This window comes from Babylonia areolata, chromosome 29, assembly GCF_041734735.1.
Source record: "Babylonia areolata isolate BAREFJ2019XMU chromosome 29, ASM4173473v1, whole genome shotgun sequence".
NCBI lineage: Eukaryota > Metazoa > Mollusca > Gastropoda > Neogastropoda > Buccinidae > Babylonia > Babylonia areolata.
The window spans coordinates 10,869,668-10,882,902 of record NC_134904.1 but is presented as its reverse complement, the minus strand read 5'-3'; the positions used below and the strand labels follow the sequence as shown (position 1 = coordinate 10,882,902).

At 42.5% G+C, this 13,235-nt stretch overlaps 1 protein-coding gene across 1 annotated transcript in view; it reads left to right on the top strand.

Moving 5' to 3' along the window:
• The window catches only part of LOC143274587 (TNF receptor-associated factor 4-like), a 38,616-nt gene that overhangs the window by 16,160 nt on the left and 9,221 nt on the right, over positions 1 to 13,235 (top strand). Inside the window, exon 2 of the mRNA XM_076578444.1 lies at positions 10,759 to 10,810. Coding sequence (XP_076434559.1) covers positions 10,759 to 10,810 — 52 coding nt within the window. The remainder of the gene's footprint in view (positions 1 to 10,758; positions 10,811 to 13,235) is intronic.

Sequence of the window (13,235 nt, the reverse complement as noted above, 5' to 3'; positions counted from 1 at the left end):
CAGCTGCCATTGGGCGCTCATCATTCGTTTCCTGTGTCATTCAATCAGTCACGCACACATATATTCATACAGATATGTAACAGTTTACGTGCATGCCCATTTTGTTTATTTACCTCGTCATGTAGGCAGCCATACTCCATTTTTGGGTGTGTGCATGGTGGGTATGTTCTTGTTTCCATAACCAACGAACGCTGACACGGATTACAGGATCTTGAACGTGCGTATTTGATCTCCTGCATGCGTATACAAACGAAGGGGGTTCAGGCACTAGCAGGTCTGCACGTGATTATGTTCACCTGGGAAATCGGGAAAAAAATATCCACCCTTTATCCGTTAGGCGCCGTTACCGAGATTCGAACCCGGGACACTTAGATTGAAAGTCCAACGCTTTGACCACCCAGCTGTTGCGCCCCTCACTGAGGATTTCACAGGCAAAAGGTAGAGAGTAATAACTGAGAAGATTGAGGGTAATGGAAAGAAGGTTATTGAGTTTGGAGAAGATCGTTCTAATGGGAACGTACTTTTTCTGGTCCTCCGAATAACCGGTCTGTTGTACAACCCCCCGCACCCCCCTCCCTCTCTGCAAGAGCCTAAATCTTTATTGTTAGTCGATGTGGCCAGGATGTCTCTGGGGAGTTTCCCGGGCAACATGCAGAGAGCAGTTATTGAGAAGATTGAAGGTAATTGAAAGAAAGTACTGGCGAGTTTGGAGAAGATTGTCCTACGCACTTTTTTTTTTTCGGGTACTTTGAATAACCAATCTATGAATTCCCTTCCTCACTGCAAGAGCCGAAATTTTCATTGTTTGTGAGGTTTCTGTGATAAGATTGCTGGGCGTTTTTTGTTTATTTTGTTATCATGATTATGGGCTTTTTTACTTTTTGGGGGGCCCGGGGGGGAGGTGGTGGTGGGGATTTGATGGGGGCGGTTGTGTAACCCCCTCTCATGTGTGTGTGTGTGTGTGTGTGTGTGTGCGTGCGAACGTGTTTGCGTGCGTTTGTCTGCGTGCGTAAGTGTTTGTGTGCGTATTTGTGTGTGTGTGTGTGCGCGTGTGAGTGTGTGGGTGTGTGCGCGCTAACGTGTGTGTGTGTGTGTGTGTGCGCTAGCGTGTGTGTGTGTGTGTGTGTGTTCACGAGAGGAGGAGGGTCTGTGGCGGAGAGGACGATGGCGCGTGTGTGTCGGAAAATATAAAAAGAAATGGAATATCGATTAATCAATCAGTGAAACTACCCGTAATCATAACTGATTGATTCACCACCCCATCTCTAAACCCTGTCCCACCCTTCCGAGGGCCTCTGTTGTTAATCGGGGTGTTGTTATAAGATTTATCGGGCGTAAATGTCGAGAGCACTTGATGCGGGGAAGGTTTTATGACTGGATGAATATCGTGGCGTTGGGAACACACTTTTCTACTTTGTCTGCTGCTTCTGTTTGCAGTGGATATAAAGGCTGCAATGAGGATTTTGTTTAACATTTGCATGCTCTCTCTCTCTCTCTCTCTCTCTCTGTCTCTCTCCTTGCTTCTTTACACAGACACCCACTCTCTCTGTCTCCCTTCTTTTCTCTCTTTCTTTGTCTCTCCTGGCTGAATTGGAAGTTCATCATAAATATGGGTAGTTTATTTCCCCAAAAGCTGCCCCTTTCGGGCAGAAAAATATATATCAAATTTATGCAACCCGTTACAGGTCTAAACTTGTCATGTGGGTGGTCATATGGCAGTGTGTGTGGGGGGGGAGGGGAGGTAGGGAGGTGAGGAGGTAGGTGTGAGTATGCGCGCGCACAAACGAGGGAGAGAGAGAGTGTGTGTGTATGTGTGTGTGTATATATATATGTCTATGTCTCTTTCTCTCCAACACACACACACACACACGCACGCGCGCGCGCGCGCGCACACACACACACACACACACACACACACACACACACACACACACACACACACACTGAGAGAGAGACAGACCAACAGACAGACAGACAGACAGACTGCGCTCACCCATCGTGAAACATGGATACCCTATTGCCAGGCAATATGTGGAGGGTTCGTCGTGACAGCAGGAAGAGAATTTATCGATATCTGCCATTACGGCGATGCCCAAATGAATGTCAATCTGTGTGACTGACATTTCTCGTTGGAACGGAACATGAACAGGCTGCCTTTCTTCCGCTGGCGTGCAAGTGTTTTTAGAACTGATAGCGGTATCCAGTGCGGCATCTTTGTATTCTGGATCATTGATCGACGGTGTTTGCCTCGTGTATAGGTTTGTGTCAGAATTGTAATGAGCCATAAGTGTTTGTTAACAGGCTGTGCCTTTCTTGCGGTCTGTCTGGAAGGATTGTTATTAGCTAACGGATATTTGTGTAGCGTTTTAAGAACACAGTCGTACAGAGCACAGAGAGGAGAGAGAGAGAGAGAGAGAGAGAGAGAGAGAGAGAGAGCAAGGATAAATGCTATTAAGAGAAACAGACACAGACAGACAGACATACAATGAAAAGTCATCAACATGCATACCATACTATGATCTAACAAAGGAATATCATAATACACAGCAGGCTGTTGAACAGTAATTTAAAGGCAGGTATACCTCGCGATTTGCCATCAGTTTCTCACACGCTTCCATCGATCAGCGAAGCTCAGGTAGCCTGAATAGACAGGTAGAGAGAGAGGTGGACAGGTGGCAGACAGAATGCTAGTGGGGGGATGTGGGAGGGGGGAGGATCTGTCTTTGGTATGATGTAATCATCATTCTGTTGTTCAGACAGGTAGATGGGCAGACAAACAGAATGACAGAGATGGGGAGATCGAACAAAAAGGCACGGCAGGCACCTGTTAAAAAAAGAAAAAAAAAAGAAGAAGAAAGCCTAAAAAAAAAAAAAAATAGCCGAGAAACGAGATGGTTAACAAACGTGTTTTCATCTACAGCCATTTCAGTTGCTAATGTCCATAAAGCTGTATCGGCCACCATGACTTGTATATGGCTTCTTGAGTGGAGTGTTTTTAATCACGTTCTAGTTCTGAGTATTGATCAGTTGAAAAAATATCTTTTTTTCTGCTCTGCATTTGTGGACAGCGACTCATGTTGAATCTAATTCATTACGGATTGATCTAAAGACAACTGCATATGCTTCAGTACTGTGACAAATAACCCTATAATTCTGACTGTGAACTGTTGAAGCCTTACCTGGACGAAAGTATGTCATCACCAGTGACTGAGAACGTTGATGTTTTTGACTTTTGCATTCATTATGTTGTTTCGATTGTTAGATTAACGACTTCTCTTTTACGAAGTTCATTAAATACTTTTCTGTAATTGTATTAGGATGTTTGTTTCAAATCCCCTCCACCCATCCATATACCTGATTTCCGCCAACTCACTATTGACCCCCCCTTCCCCCCTCCTCTTCTAAACGATAATATTCAAATATGTACATTAATACTCCCCCCACCCCACCCCCTAAAAAAAAGTCTTCAATCACCGATATGTGTGACGGGACATTAAACAAAAATTCCTCCTCCTCCCTCATGTCGAATCATATCTACCAGTGGGCGGTTTTACTCCGCCTCTGAGGCATTCTCCGATTTCAGAGGTGTGCGCGACGCGTGTTTTGTGTTTCCAACCAACATGACGATCACATTGGTTATGGGATATTTAACATGGGTGTTTTATGTTCTACTTGTGTATAACATACACATGAAGGGGACTAAGGTCAAAAGCATTTATGATGACATGGAAGATGCAAAATTCTGTTCCCCCCTTTAACCCCCCTTCCTCCCCCCCACACCCCCACCTCCTCCCCCCTTCACCCCCCAGGCGCCGAAACGGAATCGATCCCAGACCCTTGGACAGAAAGTCCAACGCTCTTGCCATTCGACTGTTATACCCGCCTTCTGCACATTCTGATGATTGAGACCGCCACTGTCTTTAAGTTCTGTTACGTGTCTGACTAGTTTTACCCCGCCACTGAGGCAGCTATTTTCCGTTTTCGGGGATGTGTTTGATGAGTGTATTCGAGTTTCCAACCCACCGAACGCTCACATTGGTTATGGGATATTTAACATGGGTGTTTTATGTTCTGCTTGTGTATACACATGAAGGGGAGTATGGCCACTAGCACTAATTTCATGATGACATGGAAGATACAAAATTCAGTTTCCTCCTTTAATCTGCCCCAGGCACCGAAACGGGATCGAACTCGGACCCATTGGGCTGTTGCACCCACCCTCTACATTCTCTGATGACGGAGACCCCCACTGTCTTCAATTCTGATTATTGGGACTCCCACTGTTTGTCTTCAGTTCTGATTATTGGGACTCCCATTGTTTGTCTTCATTTCTGATTATTGGGACTCCCATGCACTGTTTGTCTTCCATTCTGATTATTGGGACTCCCACTGTTTGTTTTCCATTCTGATTATTGGGACTCCCACTGTTTGTCCGTATGTCTATATACGCACGTGCACTGGCATCTGTCTTGTCTTTCTCTCAGTCTGCGCGCACACCAGAAAGGGAACACAAGCAGAGGATGTGTTAACTCACTCAGTACGGCCAGTCCTCTTTTTTCCTCTACACAGACCCCTCGGATGTCCAGTGGGTGTCTGAATGACCCAACCTTTAGCTTCCGTCGTCAGAATTGTGGTATTCTTTGTCAACATTCACCTCTTCAGTATAAGAGCCTTCCGCTTGCAATATTTTGATGATGGTAATTGGGGTGAAACGCTGTTAACGTCGTCTCTTTCGCCGTTCGTATGGAGAGAGTTAACCAGACGCGTTACAGTTTATTTCGCAAACGCTGCGTCTGTCTATCCACACGGTTCGTTATGGAAACGTAATATGATGTGGGAGGGATCTGTTTCTTTGGCTGATCTGAGTGACATGCAGACACTGTTATTGCTGCCTTCGTGGTCGTTTTACAGCCACCCGGGTCTCGACCTCACCCGTCAGGTGTCACAGACTGTGACAGTGTTTGAGAACGGAATGGGATGGTGTAACATGGCCCTCGTTCTGTCATTGTCTTCTCTGAAAGACGTGAACCACAGGAGATTCACACCATTTTTGATTTCTGTTGTGTATGCATTCTGTTCCTGTGCTGTGTTATGCTGTGGCGTAGTGCTTTGTGATCGGTGCAGTGCTGTGATGTGTTGCTGTATGTTCTGTGGTGTGCTCTGTTGCTGTATGTTCCATGCTGTGTGTTCTGTGCTGTGTTGTGTTGTGCGATACTGTACTGCACTGTATTTGTTATACTTTATTGCACTGCACTGTACTGTACTGTACTGTAATGTACTGTACTGCGCTGTATTTGTTATACATTTTTGCACTGCCCTGTACTGTAATACACTGTACTGTACTGTACTGCACTGTATTTGTTATACTTTATTGCACTGCACTGTACTGTACTGCGCTCTATTTGTTATACTTTTTTTTTGCACTGCCCTGTACTGTAATACACTGTACTATATTGCACTGCACTGTATTTGTTATACTTTATTGCACTGTACTGTACTGCACTGTATTTGTTATACTTTATTGCACTGTACTGTACTGCACCATATTTGTTATACTTTATTGCACTGTACTGCACTGCACTGTATTTGTTATACTTTATTGTACTGTGCAGTACTGCACTGTACTGTACTGCGCTGTATTTGTTATACTTTATTGCACTTCACTGTACTGTACTGCGCTGTATTTGTTATACTTTATTGCACTTCACTGTTCTGTACTGTACTGTACTGTACTGTACTGCACTGCACTGTATTTGTTATACTTTATTGCACTGCACTGTACTGTACTGCACTGTATTTGTTATACTTTATTGCACTGCACTGTACTGTACTGCGCTGTATTTGTTATACTTTATTGCTCTGTACTGTACTGTACTGTACTGTACTGTATTTGTTATACTTTATTGCACTGTACTGTACTGTACTGTACTGTACTGCACTGTATTTGTTATACTTTATTGCACTGTACTGTACTGTACTGCACTGTACTGTACTGCACTGTATTTGTTATACTTTATTGCACTTCACTGTTCTGTACTGTACTGTACTGTACTGTACTGTACTGCACTGTATTTGTTATACTTTATTGCACTGCACTGTACTGTACTGTACTGTAATGTACTGTACTGCGCTGTATTTGTTATACTCTGTTGCACTGCACTGTTCTGTACTGTACTGCACTGTATTTGTTATACATTTTTGCACTGCCCTGTACTGTAATACACTGTACTGTATTGTACTGCACTGTATTTGTTATACTGTATTGCACTGCACTGTTCTGTACTGCACTGTATTTGTTATACATTTTTGCACTGCACTGCACTGTACTGTACTGTACTGTACTGTACTGCACTGTATTTGTTATACATTTTTGCACTGCCCTGTACTGTAATACACTGTACTATATTGCACTGCACTGTATTTGTTATACTTTATTGCACTGTACTGTACTGCACTGTATTTGTTATACTTTATTGCTCTGTACTGTACTGTACTGTACTGTACTGTACTGTACTGTACTGTACTGCGCTGTATTTGTTATACTTTATTGCACTACACTGTTCTGTACTGCACTGCACTATATTTTGCTATGATTTACTGAATTGTATTATACTGTACTGTGGTGCACAGCGATGTTGCACTTTGCAAACTATAAGGACTGAACTGGTTTGACATTCAGTGACACTTACACGCATTCCCCATAAACCTCCATCCCTCCAAGACCACTGGAATAAAACGGTCTTGACTTGTATTATTAATATATAAAAAAATGTGTCCCAGAATTTGGGACTAACTGATTAGGATGTACGATTATCCCGGCGTCAGCCAGGTCTGGAGACTGATGATAATGATAATGATACTAGTAGTAGTAGCAGTAGTAATTGTAGTAATATAACAACAACGACGGCAATAATGATAGTAATAATAATAATAATGATAACAGTAGTAGTAGTAGTAGTAGTAATGTACATTTGTGTTGCACCTTTTCTCTCCAAGAGCTCCGGGCGCTTCACATGAAAACACACGCACGCACACACACCACACACACACACACATACACGCCACACACACCACACACACACACACACACACACACACACACACACACACACACACACACACACGTGCAGTATTGGAGCAACACTCCCAAAGACGCATCCGTGAAGTGGATGACTGTCGGCTGTGTGTTCAGGTGAATGGGTGGGAAGGGTCACAGTATTCTGGAGGACAGACAGCCATACTGGGGAACACTGATTAAATAATTTTAGTGTGTGTGGTTTGGGGTATGGTGCAGTCAGAACAGTTTTCTTCATATGCGATGAAGTGTGTGTGTGTGTGTGTGCGTGCGTGCGTGCGTGCTTCCGTCCGTGCGTTTTATGTTTCCGCACTTTCACAGACACAAACAAATTGTAACCATGATATGCATTGACACATGCGGTCGCTGGATTGGATGCCTACACGAAAAACCTTGTTTTCTCTCTGTGTGTGTGTCTCTCTCCAGCTCTCTCACCTCTCTCTGTTTTCTTTCTTTTCTCTCTCTCAGTGAAAACGCTCAACCCCACGCTTTGTCGCAAGCGATTAATCGAAATGCTCAGCGTCTGTGTCTCTCCGTACCGCACCAATGATAGCCGTATTTAGGGAGGTCAGTGACTAGTATTCTTCTCGTACAGAAAAACCAAAGAGAGGAAGAAAAAAGAAAGTAGGAACAAAAAAAGAACAATGTCACAGCAAGGTCGCACGTGCCGCCCCAGTCACGCACAGCAAAGTCCACGTCCATTGTCCGTCCACCCTCGTCCCAGTCTCGGTCGTTTCATTTCTCTTTTTTTTTTCTCTTTTTTTTTTTTTTTTTTTTGCGTGGAGGGGGAGGGGCGATGCATGAGTGATTTTATGCCGGAGTCTGACCGTGCCACTAACCCTCCACCCCCCTCCTCACCCCACCCCACCCCTCCTCATCACCAGTAGAGGGTCACACAACGGTGAACTCGTTGACACTTGTTTCGCCCAGGCTTGGGATCGCCCTTTACTGTAATGTGGTCACTCAGGTGTGCGGTGATCGCTTCTGCCGAGATAAAAAGAAGAAAGGAAAAAAAAAAAAAGTGGAGGCTGTCCACTCGGTGTCTGGGTGGTCGGTCACCCGGCCGATCCAACTGCGACAGTCGTTAATTAAGGACTGAGTTTATTGCTGACGACGTCGTCTTTCTCTCCACCCACCCACCCACAGTCTTTTGTCATTCATGGGACAGTAAACCGAGGTCCGGTGTGCAGAACGCACTCAGCGCGCGTAAAAGAACCCATGGCAACAAAAGGGTTGCCCCTGGCAAACTTTTTTGTGTGTGCAGAAACTGAAAATTCAGTTTCACAGTATAACAAGTACCTTTGTAGATAGAAGAGAGTCAAAGTCGAAAAATGTTTTAATTGTCAGGCCCCTGGCCCGTAACAACAGGAGTCACATCAAAATGTAGCATCCAACAATGTGTTCAATTACATACCATTTAGGCATTTTTTCCTCAGAGTTAGTGCTTAATAGATATACATTGACAGTTTCAAGATTGTTTCAGAATTTTCACAAGCTAAGATAGGAGTCTGGATGATGATGGGGTTCTGAAGTATTTAAGCGGTATTAATTCGTGTCTCAATTCCGTATATTTTGGACATACAAACAGAAAGATTTTCAATCATGTTGGAACAAACAGGACAGCAACTATCAGCATGATTCAAATTTGGCTTGTACTGTAAATAACTATGTTTAATTGGAGACATACCCGTTCTGAACGTAGCAAGGCAATTTCGAAAGTTAACATTCCTGAGCTGGTATATATAAGCTTTAGGAGTTATAGTTTGGTTGAAGTTTGCATGCATTTGAAAGAAATCGTGACCTTCGAGTGCAGCATGCCATTCTTGACCGGAAGAATCAATTAATCTCTGTTTGAATTCTAAAAGAATATTTTAACATTCCCCACACCTTGTGCTTCCCAAACGAAGCCAAATCCATACATATATAAAACATTACGAACACGACACGCCCATGTAACATAATTTTGACTTTGCAGAGATAATAACAATTTATTATAAGCTTTTTATTGTTTGTTGTATACCTGTATTCATTCATGCATATTATTCGAGGCCAGAACTTAACGCACCTTATATAAGCATTGATAAAAGGTGGCTATCTTCCTGTTTCTCCATATATCAAGTGTCTAGGTGACTTTGGACTCACACCAAAAAAACGTCTCAGTGCTGATAAATGAATTCTTTCAGTGTGTTCTTGATCATCAACTAGTTAAACCCCATATTTCAGACCCGTACATCAGTATAGTCTGTTGTTGTTTTTTTTTTGGGGGGGGGGTTGTGTGTGTGTGTGTGTACGTGTGTGTGTGCGCGCGCGCGCCTAGAATTGTCTTAATCAAGATTTTGCGCCTTTTAGATATTATTATTATTAGTAGTAGTATTTTTATGTATGTTTCTTTTTTTTCTCAAGGCCTGACTAAGCGCGTCGGGTTACGCTGCTGGTCAGGCATCTGCTTGGCAGATGTGGTGTAGCGTATATGGATTTGACCGAACGCAGTGACGCCTCCTTGAGCTACTGATACTGACAATCAAACATCTTAAAAAATACCCGTGGTGAATGTTCTCCAATGGACCAAAGTACTTTTATTATTGCTGACACTCCTTTCCTTGCTCGATCTGCGAGATTTTTAAGAGAATGAGAGAACGTAAGTCTTGTGGAAAGATAGATTCCGAGGTATTTACACATGTTAACAATTTGTAATTCTTCATTTCCAAATGACCACCTTTCTGCTAAAGATGAATGCCCACTATTTCTAATAACTGCATTCGATTTATCAAAACCAACAACTAGATCAAGTCGTTCTGATGTTCTGTATGAAACAGTAGTAGTAGTAGTACCGGTTGCAGATGTAGTATTACTATTACAGTATCTTGAGAGAACAGAAAAAGAGAATTAGATTTAGAATAATATTAACATACAGCTTGAAAGGGAGGGACACACACACACACACACACACACACACACACACACAAAGAGGCGTGACACGTCTTCATCAATAATGAAACCGTATATCCACCATCACAGAGACTAAACAGAACGTCAGAACGATGACTATGTTATGACATCGCTGTGGAGTGATCTGCTGCATTGCGGGGTTAGTTCGGAGGACATGACACTTGAACTGACACAGTGACAGACCTGGGCACTTAGTTGCTTCTGGCGAGTCATCGTTATCACCGAGGACTCTCTCCTCCTCCCTGCTCTGTCCTGTCTCTTTCTCTGTCTGTCACTATCTGTCTGTCTTCGTCTGTCTGTGTCTCGTAATCTCATTTGTGTAATCTGTTATTCCTGGAAATAAAGATTGCCAGTCAATCAAGATCTCCCCCCCCCCCTGCCCACCCACCCAACACACACACACACGTACTCGCATTCATGCACTCGCATAATCATGTGCAAACTCATGCATAAGATACCCGTGCACATTTGATCCCACTCGTATTCGCATTTACATATCATTATGTCTGTCTGTCTGTCTGTTTGACTGTTTCTTTGCCGGTGTTTCATTTTTGTTCATTATCACATGTTTTTTTGTTTTTTTGGGGGGGAAAGAATGCCGCATACATGTACTATTGTTGTCAGTATGTCTTGGCACTCTTGTGGAATGTTTTTTGATTCCGAAGTATAAGTACTGTTTTCTTTCTTTGGCATGCACAGTGTCCTAAAGTGAAAGACAACTTTGTGTGTTGCAGTGGCGGTGTTTTTAAGTGCCCCGAGGATGACAAGCCACTAGATTATGCCAAGGTGAGAGAAAGAGGTGGGCGAATGGATGAATAGTTTTTAGTTTCTAAAGCGTAATAGATTCAACATAAATGTTTTTTTTTCCCCATCCAGCCCTCGAAAACAGGAGTCCGCAAATGCCCCTCCGGCGCTTGCGGAGACATACACGCACGCTTGTACCCCCAAAGAGAGTGTAAACTCCTGTTAATTATTAAATGACTATAGAGCCTGTTTCTGGCGCCATGTCGACTGAGGGGTGTGAAAGAGATTAACACATTTGTACAGCTGTCTCAGTGAAGATGATTACATCTGTCTTCTTCCTCAGCGGCCATAGGCTTTGAACAGGACGTTCACCAGCTCTGGCGGGGTTCTTTGTTTTTAGCCTCGCATTTTAGGCAGCCACACTCCGTTTTGAACACTGAGATCCGCGGTCCGAATTCCACGTGAAGAAATCGGAATCTGACAAGGTAGAGTATTATTATTATCATTGTTGTTATTGTTGCTACTGCTGTTGTTATTTAGTTAACAACACTGATCTTAATGTGTAAAAGACAAAAAAGGAAATTGTTTCTTCCCAGAAAGTCCCGTGGTTTTGTAATTGAATGAACTTTTAAAACGCATAATTTCTTATCGTGTCTTTTTATTTATTCATTATTTTGTTATATGATTCTGACCTTGAACGAAGGTTAAAAGGGAAACAAATGTTGGTTTCTAATATATTATGAGTTTCCACATCCTTTTCACATTTCCTTATCCTTATGCAATCCACGTTGAAATGGATCAGAAAAAAAGGAGAATCCTGCTACTGGGATGTCTAGGCTGAGACCTTGACACTAATCAAGACAGAATCAAGAATATGTAATCCTTTGACCCCTTTTGGGCAAAGAGAATATTAGAAAACAGCAAAAGAACTTCACACCAAAATTAAACATAAACAATGAAAATAACATAACTATCAGAAACAGAATACAAACTATATGAAACACAACATAAATGATGATAGTATTTTTCTGGTATTAAATCTCAGGATGGATCAGATTACGTTGCTCATCTTTGCAATATTACTTAAGTTTAACCAAATTGTCTTGGCTGCATGAAATAAATTACACAGAAAGCCTCTTCCAACAAGAAAAAATAAACAATCGTTGGCCTTTTTTCGCTGATCGACGTTATATTGCAACGATCTCTTCCGAATCTTTCTTCAGCAGAATAAGTCTAAGAGTTTTTTTTTATCGTCTTTTAGAATTTTTTTTTTTAATTACAGGTCCTACGACATAACCATGTACTGCGTCATTTACTACAACACACAAAAAAGATCACATGTAAACTTTTAGTTATGCACTTTTGTTGATAAACACAAGATTTTTTTTTTTAATCAATGGAGCCGGTTTGTGTGTGTGTGTGTGTGTGGGGGGGGGGCGAGGGGGGGGGGGGGGTTAAGGGTGTCACACCTAGGGGTGTGTGTGGGGTGAATGCGTGTATGATAGACACTTCCCCTAGTTCCCTTTCAGGCTAACGGACACTCGGAGCCAGATGAATGATGTTGTTTTTTCAGAACAAATGTTTATTGGCAAAATGATGGTGGGACAGTGAAATGAAGATGGATGACCATATGACAATGAGGTGCATGCAATTACAAATATATGCATGTATCTATATGTATCGACACATTCTCTCAGGCTACTCACAAAATGTTATAACTAATGCGTGTATGTGTGCGTGTAGTCTGTGTGAATAAGCAAGCATATTTAACATCTCAGCTACTGGATTGTAGTCCCACGACCATGCAGGCTGGGTCATACAGTTCTTCACAGTACACAGCGTTCCTCCAGTCAACTTGCTCTTTTTTCATGTGTCACAGACCTGCACAGTAAGTAAACGTCTATAGTAAAACATAGACACGTTTCCACAAAGACAGTTTTTCCCACTGACCAAGACGAGACTTGAACATGGAGAATTTCACAAACGACGTGAACCGAAGCACATATTCGTTCAAGGTGTCAAACTTGGTATTCGTTCAACGTTTATAGTAAAACACAGACAAGTTCCATTGAGACAGAATTTTCCACTGACTGAGACGAAAGTTGACAATGAAGAATTTCATAAGCCACATGAACCGAAGCACATAATGACATATTCGTTCGAAGTGTTAAAAATGATAATTAGTAAGAAAATTCCGTGACGACGCACAAGTTTGATACCGGTTCAGGCATGATGATGATTAAATTTTGATTGTTAGGTTAATTTCGGTGATAGATCTGTCGGAGATGGTGATGACGATTGATTAGCAGTTTCCCTCCCATTGGGCGTTATGGGAATCGATGCGGTGTTGGGGTTTCTGACAATAGGGGCAACCATTGAAAAGAATGTGTACACTCTCATGCATACACGCACTTTACAGTTGCACTGAATCTGCTGTAGCCTGCATTCTCTCGTCTGTCATCTATAA